The 18,104-nt window shown below is 33.4% G+C and overlaps 1 protein-coding gene across 3 annotated transcripts in view; it reads right to left on the reverse strand.

Moving 5' to 3' along the window:
- ab (BTB/POZ-zinc finger protein abrupt) overlaps positions 1–18,104 on the reverse strand; it is a 104,000-nt gene that overhangs the window by 43,941 nt on the left and 41,955 nt on the right. For all 3 annotated transcript variants that reach the window (XM_074172640.1, XM_074172638.1, XM_074172639.1), the window contains exons 2-3: positions 12,861–13,384; positions 4,307–4,460 (exon numbers count right to left, since the gene is read on the reverse strand). In XM_074172640.1, coding sequence (XP_074028741.1) covers positions 4,307–4,460; positions 12,861–13,129 — 423 coding nt within the window. In that variant the 5' untranslated portion in view covers positions 13,130–13,384. The remainder of the gene's footprint in view (positions 1–4,306; positions 4,461–12,860; positions 13,385–18,104) is intronic.

The following is an 18,104-nucleotide window of genomic DNA, read 5'->3' on the forward strand; positions in this document are numbered from 1 at the left end:
ACATTTCAGAATCCAAAATATGTTCTTATTGTTATGGATCATTGAGACAACGCAACAGTCGACAGTCTAACAACTGCCTCGACATCGTGCTGTTGAAAATTCAATCACTTGGTGATCAAAACACGTGTTGAGGTGTTAAAAATGACGATTTGGTGTTGGGAAAAAACTCCAGTAATATTCATTGCTACACCAAAGGTTTCAAACAGTGCATCATAAGTATCTTGATTGTTTGAATTGGTTATCAGTTGTAAGTAGACTTTACAATGACTCTAGTATACAAAATTGTAAATGAAATGGCACCAGAATATTTTATTACATCAATAAAAACATTCATAATTATAATACAAGAAATTCCAATAGTATACATATAAACAGACCGGCATTCGGAAGTACTATGAATTCGTTAATTTTTAAGGGCTTCCACGAGTTCAATGAATTACCTGAAGAAATAAAAAAAAATATCCATTTAGAAGAGCTTAAAAGAGCAGTTGAAGAATTTGAAAAAAAGTAGTAGAATAAAAATTGTAAAGTTATGTGGAATTATTATGTGGCTATCATTTATTGTTTTTAATTTTCACTAGGGTATGTGTATCTGTAATGAAACCAAATATCACTGTTTTAATAATAATTGTATGTATATATGTACCTATATTTCATTAGCTATTTAAATGTTACTTAACATATGATACTGAAATCTTTATATGTAATGTTCACTGTCTGGCTACATGCTAGTTTAAATCTTAAATTGTTAAAATTTAAAATTTTTCACATATTTTTTTTTATATTTCATTGTGTTAGTGTTATTATTACACTGATAGATATGTATATTAGGTTTCCTATTTCAATAAAGTTTATTATTATTATTACTATATTATTATTGTTTTTGGTATTTTTACACTTGGAAGTAACGAAGATATGTCAAAGGATACTAAGATCTCTCCTTATCTGTTGTTGGGAAAGTGTTTTAATAGAGGTTCCAGTACGAACTAACAAGAGTATCATTGTCACTTTTTCATTCATGGAATTACCGTGCTAGAAATCGCACGTTGAAAGGTAAGACATCGTTAATCTTTAGCACGAGTTTCAACTCCTAAGAGTTGTCTTTTGTATGGGGCCTTCATTTTCTTCAACGAGAAAACATGCCTTCAATACTTTCAATCATTTCGAGAAATAATCGTTTTAATATATTGTTTTATATGTAAAATTTTCACTTCACGTAAAATTTGACTGATGTTTTGTTTTAACGTGCTGATGTATTGAATCTGTTTGAATCTGTTTTTCCGTTAACCAGCTGTCGCACCCCCACGAATGACAACCTTCAGAAGTCGAAACTTTTGCGAGCTAAGGACCAACGAGGTCTTAACTTTTAACGTGTGACTCCTAACACGGTTGGACGATAGCAAGTGGAAATCGATCGTTCAGTCTGGGGCTTGAACCAGCGACCAACACGGCGGTCGTTTTGAGTGAGTGAACAAAGCACCCACGTCGAACCGACAGGCTTCCGACTACTAGTTTCATAACTTTTTTACGTGTCGTTATTTCTGGATTTTATGATAATATAAGTCAAATTGATTTTGTTTTAAGGAATGTCATGAATTGAATTAGACTTTTTTTGATGCATTCTGCTTTTTTTTTAAATTTAGTATTCAAATTTTCTACAGTTCTGATATTTTTTGTGATCTTTTATTATTTAACTAATATTATAATATTTGAAGATTGATTTCCAAGAATAGGTATTGACATATAAGAAAGATTTATGGGTGATTTTTCATAAGATGAACTTCTGTTAATTTCATTGCATTAGGAAACTTCCTGGATATGAATTATAAATTAGTAAACTTCTGACCGATGCATTATCATAATGCCCCTAATATTAACAATACCTATACTTGTCACTCTTCTATAGTTTGTTGTTCTTTAAAAAAATCATATCTCATAAAATTGTGTATTGTTGCAAGGGCATTGTGTTATTTGTCCAATATCCTGAAATATCATCTGAATGCCGTTTCAATTAATTACTAAGTATTTTAATTGATTTTGTGAAAGCAATCATTTTAAGAAATGAATAAATATCATCATAAAGTACAAAAATTCCATAAACTACCATGTCATCAGTGACAAACAAAAATAAGCTATGCAAACTATAACCATAATATGGTTTGATTTCCGTAATTTCTGTCACGTTATTCAGCTGGCCAATCAGGTATCACCATCGGTGGAATGGTTCCGATTTCAGTCCAATAGAACCGGCTTCAAAAACGCCCATGGGTTATTTCTAATCAACATAAATTACAGATTAGTATGTCGACTGTGACCTCTTATAAAACCGTTTGAAAATCGCAAATTTAATTGAAAACGAGTTGGGTTCAATCGATAATCATTAGTCAATTGAGTAAAAGTTTTTCTTTGTTTTGAATTGGTATAATGTTAGGTGTTGGACAATATTGCAATACTCATGTCTGTTACATGTCAAAAACAAAAAGATTGATTATCTTTCGGTTTATAATTAACTCAACAAACATTTCTCATATGAATGAATATTTCTGGGTGGAACAGCTTTGATGATTTCAAATTGATTTTCACCGGTTCTCATGCCAGTCCATTCATGAAATCAAAAATTATTCTTGAGAGGATAAGGCTTCGTGTGACTTATGTGACAGTATTTACATCAATATGATTTTCATTTGGTTATGAATTTCATGTACCTTTCAAGTGAACTAAATTATTTCACATAATTTGTGAGTAGACTATTTTTTTAACAATTAATATTTTCAATCATGCTTTTGGAAAAAGCTGATATAAAATGTACTCCATGCAAACACATTCATTATATTCTCTTCTTTGGTATGAAAATTCAAATCATTCATTACACTAGTTATGATATTGTCTGCAATGTAACAGTAATGGCTGAGAGTGTATTGATTATGATGCCAATTATTAAGTACTAACGGTTTAATCGGGAATACCGTCAGTTTACGTTTCAATAGGTCACCTCGTAAGTATGTTTTGAAAATCAATATTTCACTATTTAAAATCTGGACGGGCAAGTTTTTGGACACCGGCGTGATAAAATAAATGAATGTATTATTCCAATAATTTGGAGCAAAATTTAATATACCCTGTATAACTTATTCACTTTTCCGAGGAATTTATTTATTTACAGGAAACTAATATATTTATGAATAATTCAATGTCTCTCCAAAAACATTCCAAAAGTGGAATTATTTCTCAGAACTTCAAAAAGAGAAACAGTTTTACTAAAAGCAATTGTAATACACAAGATTATTTTGATTTCTACCCATTTTTATATAAATTGTACCAGTATTACAAAATGAAATTTAACTCGAGCTACATTAAACTTCTTAGTTTTCACTCTGTTTCATTCCAAACACATTGAATAATTTTTACTATAAAGTTCATGAATTCAAAATAATATTTTTTAATTTAAATTATTTCAAAATTTCAAATCTGAAATCTAGTTTTTCAATTATGAAATTTCCAAAAATAGAAACAGTTCAACTAAAAGCAATTTTCAGCTCAAATGCAATTTTAACACACAAGATTATTTTGATTTTTGCCCATTTTTATATAAATTGTTCCACTATTACAAAATGAGATTTAACTCGAGCTACATTAAACTCGTTAGTTTTGACCCTGTTTCATTTCAAACACATTAAATATTTTTTTCTATAAAATTCATTAATTCAGAATAATATTTTTTAATTTAAATTATTTCAAAATTTTAAATCTGAAATCTAGTTTTTCAATTTTGAATTTTTTTTCACTGGATATCTATGGATCTTCAGAAAATTGCTTTTGAAGTTATGAATATGCACAGATTACAAGTGCATGGTGAGCTAGGAATATAATGTTTGTTGAAAATTATGTACATAAGAAACATTTTGAATGACTTCGTATATTGACATTAATTACTTCATAAGTGTGTTTATACTGAGTATGAACACGCCTGCTGAAATTATTGTATAGTGTTACGGTTTTGTAAATTGTCAGTATTCAATCACATTCTTTACTTGCTCTTTCATATATATAAAGCGCATTTGTTTAATTAAATAAAATATATTACTCTGGCATTACTACTGATAAAAAAAAATGTAGGTTCATGAAAAATAAAATAAGTTTGAAAAAATGTTACCACGCCGCCCATACCATACAAAGACATTGCCGACGTTCGGTAACTATTTAGTTTTTATGCCATTCTAATTGACTTCGTATATACTATATGAATTGCGAGGATTGTGATTCAAAATTTAAATTTCGTGTTCGACCCCATATGGTTTTTACTTACCGGTGAGATCTTTTGTTCGGGGTCCGTCAACAGTCTTGGTCCAGCGGCCCCTGGAGGAACGTCGGCCAATCCCCTGACTTGTAGCATTTGTGCAGTCTTTAAAAATTCCGTTAGATGCTCTTGTCCTATGTTTACTTCTCCATTATACATAAAGCTGCAGAAGAAACATACATCGGTCAAAAACAAGATTACCAGGTGTATTCATGTATAACATTTTTATTTTCGATAGGTTTTCGTTTACAAAAGAATAAATGAAAACACTTTTGTTCAGTACACGAGATGAATTCTATGTTCAGTAAGAGAGACAGAGACAGGAATTCCTCAGCAAGAGAGAGTTATAGTAAGAAATTCTCCAGTAAGAGAGAGAAACAGATAGAGAAATTCTTTGTTTTCTGTTGAGGAGAAATTCTTTGTTCAGTAAAGAGTAAATTATCTGAGCTTATGAACTTTCAAAAATGTAATATTCAATCGAAAAACGTTGATATAAAAGATAGTTATAGTAAGAAATACTCCAGTAACAGAGAGAGAAATTCTTTGTTTTCTGTTCAAGAGAAATTCTTTGTTTTAGTAAGGAGTAAATTATCTGAGCTTATGAACTTTCAGAAATGTACTATTCAATCGGAAAACGTTGATATAAGAGAGAGTTATAGTGAGAAATTCTCCAGTAAATGAGAGAAATAGAGAAAGAAATTTTTTGTTTTTTGTTCAAGATAATTTTTTTTTCAGTAAGAAGTGAATTATCTGAGCTTGTGAACTTTTAGAAATATAATATTCAATCGAAAAACGATGATATTCGATAACAAAATCTCAACTATTTCGATAAGGGGAGTGACAGACTCCCTTTAAACTCCCTTATTCATCAACTTGGTGTTTCACAAAGTCCACTTTGCGGATATTTTTTTCTGTTCTAGAAATAATAAAAATCTATTGAAACTTTGTCACGGGGACTTTCAATTAGCTATTAGACATTTTGATAGAATTTTTATACTGAGTGCCATTAGAGTTGGATCACCTTAACTTTGAAATTTCAAATACCTATATTTTTGAAGCAATTTTTTATCAACAATATCGATATACTTTGATTTTTATCGATTTTTTTCGGGTATTTTCACCTTTTACGGCCTGAAAAAATATATTGAGTGATTATATAAATTAGGTAAATTATAATTTTCAAGTTATGGAAGCGGTACGTACTTCATGTGCTGATTCCGAAAAAATTCTTCTGTGTTCCTAAAGTTCCTGAAATATCTTGATAATACAAACCTCTGATATTGCCAGTGAGACTGTTACGGAGTTTCTCGTTTCTCATTTTTTGCCTTTCTCATCATTTATTTGATTTTTTTGTTTCATGTTCATACAATTTTTGTTGCTTGTATATATTTGACATTTCACTTATTGCGGACTCATTTATTGATTCTTTATCATTTCAGGTTACAATAATTTGCCTACTTTACAAATTAGCGTTCTTACATTTCTTGAATTTTTGTATTGATAGCTTATTCAATTTTGCAAATTTTTTCAATTTCAACTAATTCATTCACTTATTTCGGTCAAAAATTTCATTCATATTTATTTCATATGTTCTTTCATACAGTTCAAATATGTTACTTTTTTGACAATGGAAATCCGAACATACCATTCATTATCAAAATCGTGATAAAAATTGTTATTTATTTAATGATCATCAACTAACTAAAACTCTCATGCATATTAGTAAAAGTCTTATTTCACATTATTATGCATTACATTGTTAATCAAAAACTTGTTATGAAAATATAACCGAAAAAATATACCCATATTGAAAATTTCAAGGTAGTTCAAGTCTGTCGTTATCCTGTATAAAAATTATATGAATATAGTTGATCCTAAGTTCCCGTGATAACGTTTGAAAATATTCTCAATATTTTTGAGAACAATGAAAATATAGGTATGCCAGAAATAAGATATGTAATTTTTTTTGGTATTTCCTGTATAGCTTCGGAAACAAAACGAATAGACTCACTTGGTTGAAATCATTACAACAGTATTTCGATGAAAATGAGACCTCTATGTCTACGCAATTGGCGGTGTATGACTTATTTTTTGTGAAAAATAAACATTTGTGATATACTGTTTGGAACCTTTGGTGTAGTAATGAATATTACTGGAGTTTTTTCCCAACACCAAATCGTTATTTTTAACACCTCGACACGTGTTTCGATCACCAAGTGATCATCTTCAAGAGGAAGATAAAACTAATAACTACTCAAAACTGAAGCTACCTACTTATACTAATCAGGTACATCATACAGGTAGGTAATCAGTAATACCACCCATACAAGTGTACCACCCTAAATTAATTTTACAATTGGCCTTTCTATTATTTACAATATGTCCTTATGTATGTTTAAATGTTACAGCTATATATAAAACAATTTTCATCAGCTATATAAAATTAGTTTCACAATATTGCCTATCTAAATATATTTACAATGTGTCTTTTTGTAGAAATCAGTAAACCCATCAATATTATTTCAACAAGCTATATAGTATGCTATTTTGTATTGGTCCGTCGCCCATCATATTTTGCAACAAAACCATTCCATAGACTTCAGTTCTTTAAGATTAGTTTGAAAAGTTAATAACAACAGGCAACTAGATGCCTATGAGAGTGTGAAAATAAGTAAACATAATAATATTATGAATAACGACAACGGACCAATACCAAATAGCATACTATATAGCCTGTTGAAATAATATTGTTGGGTTTACTGAATACTACAAAAAGACACATTGTAAATATATTTAGATAGGCAATATTGTGAAACTAATTTTATATAGCTGAAAATTGTTCTCTATACATGGCTGTAACATTTAAACATACATAAGGACATATTGTAAATAATAGAAAGGCCAATTGTAAAATTAATTTAGGGTGGTACACTTGTATGGGTGGTATTACTGATTACCTACCTGTATGATGTACCTGATTAGTATAAGTAGCTTTAGTTTTGAGTAGTTATTAGTTTTATCTTCCTCTTGAAGATGATCACTTGGTGATCGAAACACGTGTCGAGGTATAAAAATAACGATTTGGTGTTGGGAAAAAACTCCAGTAATATTCAAAAATAAACATCACAAAGAGATTTATTCTGTCAGAATTCAAATGTAATGTATGGAATGGATTTCGAGCAATATTTATCTTCGGCATTATTAGAAGTTACGGACTTGTTAATCATTGTTATTGAAATCCTACGTGTAAGATGCATGTGTAGGAAGACCGTCATTACTCATGATGAATTATTTATGAATGTTTCTCTGAAGAAGAATCGTAAATTTGGGAACGTCAATTACAATAATTTGACCATTTCAATGAGAAATTGGTCATACTCATCGAGAAATAAAATAGTTAAATGATTCTAAGAGATACAAATTCGACAGATGCTAATAGTTTCAGATAAGATTATTGAAGGTGTGTGTAAATATTGAAAATAGTTTGATCACGACATATTTGGACATGGTGCTTAGTGTGACAGCTAATAGAATACACGTAGAGTGATAAAAACATTTCTTCGTTTCCCAATTTGGATCTATGGTTTCATCTTAAAAATATCCAATATTCTAAATGAAAACTCATAATAACCAAAACTGAACTCCTTCTGGATATCTGCTTGCCTCTTTAACGAAGTAGAAAATGATATTATAGGTAGGTCAAAGTAACCGAAATTGAAATTTGACCAAATAAATCTAGTTTCTTAATGAATGCAATTATTTAATATGGGAGTAATCTTTTGGGTCAGCTGGCAAGAATGGAAATCTCTCGAACGCTGAAAACATTATCCGATCTGTGGTGGGGTAGACAGATAATGTGTATCTGCTACCAGGGCCTGAATTTCTTTGTGAAGAATTATCTCATCCGAGGTTGACAGACATTGTCAGCAAGCTTGTGGCTTGGCGTGGGAAATAAGTCACTCGTGAATATATCAAAGAGAAGCCCTGCCATGATTGCAGGACACTGCAATCATGGCAGGGCTTCTCTGCTGCTTCCGACAGCCGGAAGACGTCCTCCTAATCCTCTTAGGTAACCTGCAGCCTGTGGACCACATTCCGAAAAATCCTGGCAAAATCATTGGCATATTTAAGAGAATTCAGTCGATTCTTGTCTCTCACTTTGTTTTACTTTTTAACTTGGTCAAGACTATGGTTTTATTCACATATACTCCCCTAATTGTGTTTATACAGGGTCAAACAGAAAAATTGATAAAAACATACTATGAAATTCAATAAACAAGATTTACAAAGACGTTTCGAATTAAATTTTTGCAGGAACAATTGGTCAATATGGGGGTGGTTGGTCACACATGACGATACATCAGATTCAATCTTCTGATATGTGTCTGATACTAAAACGTTTAGGTGAAGTGGAAAACATCTGTATACCGAAAATCCACTCACACGGGACAGTATCTGAACCACGAATCCAACCACCATCAATCGACTAAAAAAGGAATCCTCAAGACTCTAGTAGACCGTGCTTTCGGGCTCTGTAATAAGAAGGAAGGTCTCGAGAAGGAACTAGACATCATCAAAAATGATCTTCAATTCAATGGCTACTCAAAAGCGATAGTGGAACAGGCTTTGGCTGAAAGACAGCAAGAGCGTCTCAAGAAAGGGAAGCCGTCACAACCAGTGCTTACACTTCCCTACATCAGAGGATTATCGAAAAAGATAAGAAGAATTGGGTGCAAGTACAACATCAGAACCTGCTTCAGATCCGGAAACACTATTCGTGGCAGCCTCACGAAAACCAGGCCACCAAACGCGGACTGCGATTCCAAGAATAACCGGATACCCTGTGAGTGTGGAAAATCCTATATCGGTGAAACTAAGAGGCCATTGAAAGTTCGCATTGCCGGGCACAAGAAACACACACAGCGACGGGAATCCAGCAAATCAGGAATAGCAGAGCATGTTTGGATCCATCAACATAACGTCGAATGGTCCCAAGCTAAGATCATACACAGGGAGGAAATTTAAATAAACCGCATTCATGTTGTCCAACAAAGTATTCAGCCGAGCTAGCGTAAATGTTCCTACGGATTATTTATCTGAAATGTTTGTTTTATTTATGTTGCTCATGTACTAATTATTTATTAGAGATTTTTTGAATAGTTGGCAAAAATAAACAGAGTTTGAATACTTGTCAAACATAAAAACCACGTCTTGTCATTCAAAGTATTTCTATTCAAAAAACTATTAAAACCAAAGGGAATTTCAAAACCAAAACTAACCGGAGTCAGAAACATAAGTTTTAATAGTTTTTTGAATAAAAATTCTTTGAATGGCAAGACGTGGTTTTTATGTTTGACAAATATTCAAATTCTGTTTATTTTTGCCAACTATTCAAAAAATCTCTAATAAATAATTAGTACATGGGCAAAATAAATAAAACAAACATTTCAGATAAATAATCCGTAGGAATACTCCCTCCTGTTGATCAACTAATAAAAAATAATTCGTAAGAACAGTAGAGATACGCAACATATGGAAACCCATAATCAAGTGAAAAATGGACAACTCCCGCCAAACGGTCATCTCCCGATAAACCGGTGAAGCGGAAAGAGGAGACAAGTGAAAGTACTCGAATGACCCATAAATACTCATCTCTGCGAGAAATCAGCCAGTCATCACCCGAAAACGATTGTGGAGACTATCAATCGAAACGTCGTGAAGAAACTTCGCTTGGAATTTATGATTTTTTTTTAATTGTTCTATTTTTTATTTGTATTTTATTTCACTGTAATTTGATTTCAGGGTTTTATTGCTTAATATGTTTGTTATTTTCAGCTATTTTTTTAAATTTTTTATTTGTATTAGTTCTTTTAGGGATTTCAAATCATTTTATATAATATTGGACAGTGGAAGTCAGAACTAATGAAATTCAACATGTTAATATATTTGACTAACTTGTCATCCTCCGAATTAATTCAAGAGAAGTTTATGTTAATGCGACATTGCGTACAGCAGGTGTTATTTTAGGCGATATTTTCAATTTTTTTGACAGACTTTATGTTTTGATGAGGTTTTGAATAATTCAGCCATAAAGTATTGGGTAATACTCCGAGAATATAAAATTCTGATTGAAATATGTCTAACCAAAATATACGAACATTGTCACATAAAATATAAGGAAACGGTAAATTGGTACACGATTCTGATACTCGTGGGCTTGGAATAATTTCTGCTGATTCTTCTATCCAATAATAAATTACGCAGTAATTTATCGGAGTAAACTAAAAAATTTGGCTTCTTACACCTATATTAAGTTCTTCATTACAATTTGTATATTTTTCAGTTCGTTAAAGGTGACAAAAACATTTTGGGAATTTAGGTTTTCACGGCTGGCGTCAATGTTTTGGTTGGTTTCCGGGTTTTGCCGTGGTCTTCTTCTTGGCGTATCAATCAGCTGTTCAGTTTATACGTTAAGAAGGGTACTTCGACCACGCTACTGAAGATGACTGGCGCAGTTGCAGTTGAAAAGTTTGGAGATTGTAACCAAAGACCACGGCAAAACCCAGAAACCAACCAAAATATAAATTAAAAAAAAGATCTATTGAAATTTAAATAATTTATAAATCACGTTCAAAGAGTGCAAGCACATTTGAATTCTCGACTCTCTGATGCCGATGACCATTGCCTTCTATCCCTGGTATCTCCAGGGACTACTAACTGATAAGCCAACAGTTTTGTTAAGGAACTTTTCACGAAAAGGAAATATATAAAAATTCCCTTATAGTCTCTTCTGATATAAGGAAAGCATACATACTATCGTGAAAATTCACCTTCAAACAGTTGGAAGGATAACCTTTTTCATTATTAATTTTATTTTAAAACAGACAGAATTTTTAATATGTAGTTTTGAACTGATTCTGTTTGTTACACAAACAGTTATGTCAAACTAGATGGATGAAAACTGATGACTGTTTCTGATGATCAAATTTTATGACAAACTTAATGGCGAAAACCGCATATCAATATCTATCATCATTTCTAAGCAACAGCGTGCTTTTTTGGATAATATGCACTTTCGAAAAGTTGCTGTGACTTTTTTCTTATCAAATATTTCTTGTTTCTATGAAAAACTTACCAAAGCACTTTTTCACGTAGAATTCAAAAGTGTAAAAAAGAATTTTTTCAAATGAGGTATAAATAGTTATTCATGGAAAACTATTTTTTCAATGAGACACGCTGTATATTTCTGCAAATTTCTCTAGAGATTAAAATTACCTATCCAAAAATGTAACATACTTGATGTTTTGCTAGAGTCATCTTTGAAATATAGAGCTTTTAGGTTTTTTCATGCAGACTTTGGAACGCACTCTTTCATCAAGTAGGCTTTAGACGACGCGACGCGGAACAAACAGAATGTCTAATTGAAAAAAATTGTTTTTCATCAATAACTATTGATATCTCATTGAAAAATGAGTTTTTCACACCCACCATTGAATTCTACGTAAAAAAGTACTTTGGAAATGTTTTCATAGACACAAGAAATTATTGACATTGAAAAAGTTACAGCAACTTTCCGAAAATACACATTTTCGAAAATCATGCTGTAACTCAGAAACGGTGGAAGATATCGATATACGGTGTTCACCGTTAAGTTTCTCAAAAATTTTGATCGTCAGACACAACCATCAGCTTTCATCTAGTTTGAAAACAGGAGTTTCTTTTTGAAAGGGTCTAATTTGGCTCACTCCGATTCAATTCACAATTCAAGTGCGGAAAATCCTATATTGGTGAAACTAAATCAGGAATAGCAGACCATGTTTGGTCCCATCAACACAACAACGAGTGGTCCCAAGCTGAGATCTTGCACAGAGAGGAACATTGGCTTAGGAGAAAATTCAAGGAAGCCGCATACATGTTGTCCAACAACGTATTCAGCCAGGCCAGCGTAGAAATGCGCAACATATGGAAACCCATCATCAAGCGAAAAATGGCCAACTCCCGCCAAAACGGTCATCTCCCACGGAACCAGTAAAGCGGAAAATGGAAAGCAGGGATAAGTGAAAGTATTTGAACGACCTATAAATAGTCATCTCTCGGAGGAATCAGTCCAGTCATCACTAGAAGACGAGTGTAGATACTAACAATCGAAACGTCGTGAACTAACGTGACTTGGAATCTCTACACTTTTTATTTTTATTTTCTTTTTTCATTCCTTTATTTTTATTTTGTTTTTATTTATTCAATTGTTATATTTTTACTTGTAGTTTATTTTACTATTATTTCATTTCAGGTTTATTTTGCTTAATATAATTGTAATTTTCAACTATTCATTTTTAATTATTCTGTTTTAGTTGTTTCAGGGATTTCAAATCATTTTATAGAGTAGACAATGAAAGTCCGAACTAGTGAAATTCACAGAATTTCTTCCTCAAATTAAATATAAAACAGACTATTCAAATACATTGGACAAAGCACGGTTCCCTGTGGAACCCCATACTTCAGTATAAGGCACTCAATTTCTGTCTATTCTAGTCTAATAAATATGGCGCAAATATATACATACCTCAATAAACTATCCATATCTTTTTTCTGAACGTCTCTGAGTATAACAATCGGGTGTTTGCAGGGATTCGCTTTGAGTAACCTCCTGAAGTACGGACTGCACGCCGACAGCACCACCTTGTGGGCGTTGAAGGAACAACCGTCGCACGCCAGAGTCACGTCCACGAAGTCCTCCTCGTCCAGCAATCGTCGAAACGACGTTATTATACTGGAATGGTAGTCGTTCCATCGCAGCGAGTACTGCTGCTCTGGGGAGGTATCGCCCCCCATTGGGCAAAGTGAAGGGGCAATCTCTACGCCAATGGTTAAGCCGTTCAGTCACCTATGCCGAAAACTCGTCGCACAGTCTGCACCGTGCGAATGGTCGCTTGTGTTATCTTATCAGCATTTACGCCGATTGGAGTGTTCCTGAGTTGGTTTCGTTTTGAGATCGATTGTTATCGGTTATTGTTTCTGTATGATTTGTCTTTTTTGTGTTGTTGTATCTTAGTGGGGGGCAGGCATGTTGTGTCGGGCTGTTGGTTCCTGTAACAAAGAGGCATTTTGAACACAGGTAATTTGAAATAATAATATCGTATAATTAAATATTTTACAAGCGAGCATACATCCAAATATTTGGCTAAACAACGCAACAAAGTTTTCAAAAAATTTAAACTTTCACGACCGGAGAAAACTGTGTGAAAGCTATTTTCCTGCATACCACGGCCAAAAAACCCGGAAAATAGCTTTCAAACAACTGTTTTCTTTACTATCGCGACTGATATTGAAAAATATAGATTTTGAAATATTTTTTTTTGCCCGTTTCTTCTTTATGTTTTGCAGAGATATTGGAAATATGTTAATATTTTGGTATTGTAATTTTCAATAGGTAGAATAAAAGAGAAAGCAGAAATATTTTTTATTAAAATAAACAATTCGCATGCTTACATTTCATGAGTACCTTTACCTTGAGGGTAGAGTAACAAAGTGACTTTAGACAGGCGCACCCCCGCGTCCCCGCCGAGAGGAGGCGGTGGGGAACGCCTCCCGCGATGTTAGCAGGTTGATGCTCACCCAGAAACCTGGACTTTATTAAAAACGACCAGGTAATGTGCCTTCTGCCGCCAAGGCTTATGCACACCATTACATGGTTTTGATATTCAGGTCGTTCAAATGAAAGCACAGCTGTCGATGTGTTGAAAACACCAGGGCAGAATTTCTACAGGAAGTTTTCTATGCCAGTTTTTTCATGAACTTACAAACGGTCATTTACATGTCGCTCATGGAAAATATCGAGGGCTTCGTAAATCAACCCACCGTGACGGCGGAGTTGATTATGATAAACTCTAACTGCTGTAATATTACTAGTTAGCGAACTTCTCGAAGGAACCACTTGGACTGTTTGTAACCAAGTCTTCGGATCAAATCCGTAATCGGCTCTACTTTCGCTATGTCTCGTAAAGGCTCCAATGAAATGTATCTATCATTATCAATCACGATACGAAGCACCTTATTCTGCATCGTCTCAAGTCTCCGCAACGGAGTCCTCTTAGGTTAATTGCACACACACCGATTTTGGACGGCCGATTTTAAACCGGTCGTCCAAATTCCAATAGTGAACCACATGTGTGCCAGGTCCCGTTCCTACATGTGGTTCACTACTGTAATTTGGACGACTGGTATAAAATCGGCCGTCCACCATCGGTGTGTGTGCAATAAGCCTTAAGGCTGCAGAACACCGGACAAGCGTACAACATAGGCTAATTGCTCACACACCGATTGTGGACGGCAAATTTTATACCGGTCGCTCCTGCTCTCTGAATTGCCAGACTTAAGTGTTCATAAAAATTCAAGGGTTTGTCCAGGATAACTCCCGGATACTTCGCACTTTTCTGTTCTTCCACACACTTTCCTTGAATCGTCAATTTCCTGAAGATCTTCACGTCGGTACATTTTTTCGTGAAATTGATTCAGTCTTTGACGGATTTAGCCTTATCTTTTTCCTCTCCATGTACGGTACAATTAGAGTAAGAATGAGCATATATGGCAGTATCCTCTGCATATATGCCTAAATTCGTTTTTGAGATCATTGGAAAGTCATATGTATACAGAGAGTATAGGTGTGGGGATAAACAAGATACTTGTGGAACACTAGGAACACCTTTTGACATTGAAAAATCCGTAGAGATAGCTTGGTGTATTCTTACCCTAAATTTCCGGTTGACCAGATGAGAATCCAAGATTCTTATCATGTATGAAGCAAGTGTTCCGTCCACATTTTCGCGATAAATCTCTCTGTCCAAACGGTGTCAAAGGCTTTATGTATTCTTTATGACTGTATGTACGTATTCTTTATGACTGTATTCTTCTTCTGGTGAAAGGCCTTTGAATGTAAGTAATGGGACGATTTGGAACATAATTAGAGACTATATGTTGTACTCATATCACGTACAATAAGGTCGAGCACTTCATCTCGCAGATTTTCTTCAACGTATTGCATTCTGTTAATGGATTTTGCGCACATTGGTTCAAATCCCTCAACTATTGACGCTTATTCTTTTTACTGATGAAGCCAGTTTCTCAAGAAATGCTATAAGGAATTTCCAACCATGTTCGGGCTGAAGAAAATATACATAAGATGCTTAAAGATCGCATTCAAAATCAGTTCTCGATAAAAATTTGGATGGGAATTGTAGGTGACTTCCTAATTGGGCCGGTATTTCTGCCAGGAAGACTTACCGGCGAGGTATACCGCAACTTTTTGAAACAAATGCTACCTCAGTTTCTGGAGGATGATTGCAAGAAATGCATTGTGATTTATGCAAGATGGTGCACCAGTGCATTTTAGCATATTGGCTCGAGTTTTCAATAATAACTTACGGAGATCGCTGGATTGGTCGATTTGGACCTCACTTATGGCCTGCTCAATCACCGGGTCACCTAAAGTCTTTAGTTTATACTACTCCAGTGGAAAATATGAGGAGAAGATTGGATTCTTGCATCCGATCACGGCGGTAAACTTTTCTTGTATATTAAGAAACATTACATGTAATTTTTGGTAATAAATTATATTGTTATTGTCAAAATTTTTTTTCGCTCTGTATCTTCTAACGCCCTATCAATAATCATCAAAGGACAAAATATTCTTAGAATAATCCAAGGATGAGTCCTTTAAATTTTTGCCGCATGTTCAATAATTACCCAGTATTTGGGTCATTTACTTCTTCGTTCACTAATCGATTAAGTTTTTTTGACTTGGTACTTCGTCGAGATCGAATACTATAATATAGTTATTTTTTTGGTGTCTCTTTTGAGGTTTTCTATTTTGTCCCTCAGGTTTGGATTTTCAGCTTTCAATTTGGTGATTGTAGATTTCAGGTTTTCTACTTTCAAAGATAGACGTACTTCACTGGTTTTGATTAAAATCTTCAGTTCCTTTTTGCTTTCTATCATTTTATCGAAAATATACCATTGGTATATATTTGATTAGTACAGTAAGCTCATGTACTAACGAAGGGTTATAATTTCAAATTATTTTTCTGTCGCAAATAAGTCTTTTCTGTTCTGAGTTTTTACTTGCCTTTTATTTATTGCACAAATGAAAATGTTTCGTCACTTTCTGCCGATACTTATTTGGCATGCATCTTTAATGCACCTTCACATAATATAGTTATTATTATTGTTAACCGTTGAAATCTTCTGTAGAACAATTTAAATCGTCCCAAATCAGATGAACTACAGAGTTTCATAAAATAACTGTATGATATTGATAACTTTATGAAGGAGATTTCCAGATACCTACTTATGAATACAACTCGTTCCTAATTATGAAAATAATATGAATTACAAAAATAAATGATTTTAATTGCGAATAATTACCAAATTAAAACGTGCCGATTAGAGATAATAGAAAACATTGTTAGGAATTTCAAATTGCATTGTCTATATTATAATGGGAATGACTTCAAAAAAAATTCAATGGTACGTGCGTACATCGTGTTAAATTATTTTTTTAAATAACATTATACTCAGTTGAACTGTCGCTTCATTATCCGGAAATACTAGGTTTACTTATAATTGTATATAATTATTTCTTGGTGTTTGAGAAATGTATGTGGAAACTCTGAATATATATATAACGAAATATTTCATTTCCATGAGTTCTTCGGGTTCTTTAACTTCTCAGCCTAGTATAAAACAAAATTCCGACAGTAATGATGAATATTTTGAAGGTAATTCTACACGCTGGTCTATTGTGTGTAAATTTCTTTCTGATCTAAAGCATATTTCAAAAAAGACTTTGGTTTTTATTAAATTTCTCATAAATTTCATGAAAAGTGACTGATTCTGTCATTGATAATTCTGAAAATCATTCCAATGTAATTGCTTGTACCGCTGAGGAGAAGAAAGTTCGTGTTGAATAAAAACATGGCTCAACATCTGAGTATTACATTGATCAAAAAAAAAAATATATCGAAATTGAAAAGAACAATAAATTCCCCCAATGACGTATTCCATCTGTAAAAACCGAGGGTTAAATTTAAAAGACCGTCAATATTAACGAAAGATCATTAATGGTGGTTTGGTTTATCGTCCAATTTGATATATAAGATTCTGACCAAACTTTGTTTATTCATAAAATATCAACAGATTTTTGGCTTTCAACTTCTCCAAAAAGTTCTTTTCCAAAAACTGATCTCTCCTAAAGAATATGGTGTCGCTTACGGTAAGCCATGATATTGAAGACTCCATCCTAGCAGACCATGAATGCTCCGGCTCACTTGCCTCGAGCAAGACATGGGTGAAGCTTTTATTGGATAATATGTTTATTGTTTTTGTTTTTTTTAATACATTCGTACTCAGTAGCAGAGTTCTGATCACCTCATTCAGTGTCTAAAACCAATGTCAAAACCAGAATAGTTCTAGATGGAGCCATTTTACTCCAGCCAGTTCAAATTGGTGACATCTGAATACATATTTACAGGTAGTTTCGAACCGCATTAAACAAGTTGTTTTTTTTCTGAATACATTCCTACTCAGTAGCAGAGTTCTGGTCACCTCATTCAGTGTCTAAAATCAAGCCAGGTTTATCTACAGCTCCGGCAAATAGTTGAAAAAAAAGTTCGAATCCATATTATGTATTCCGTGCTCCTCAGAACCAGAATAGTTACAGCTGGAGCCATTCCGCTTCAGCCAGTTCAAGATTGGTGACCGTATGTATCCACGGGTGCCACAGTTGAACCCTCGAGTCTTTCTGAGACGCAAA

The sequence above is a fragment of the Leptinotarsa decemlineata genome, unplaced genomic scaffold (assembly GCF_025532065.1).
Source record: "Leptinotarsa decemlineata unplaced genomic scaffold, Ldec_3_MD MMD2_tig00000133_RagTag_RagTag, whole genome shotgun sequence".
NCBI classification, from domain to species: domain Eukaryota; kingdom Metazoa; phylum Arthropoda; class Insecta; order Coleoptera; family Chrysomelidae; genus Leptinotarsa; species Leptinotarsa decemlineata.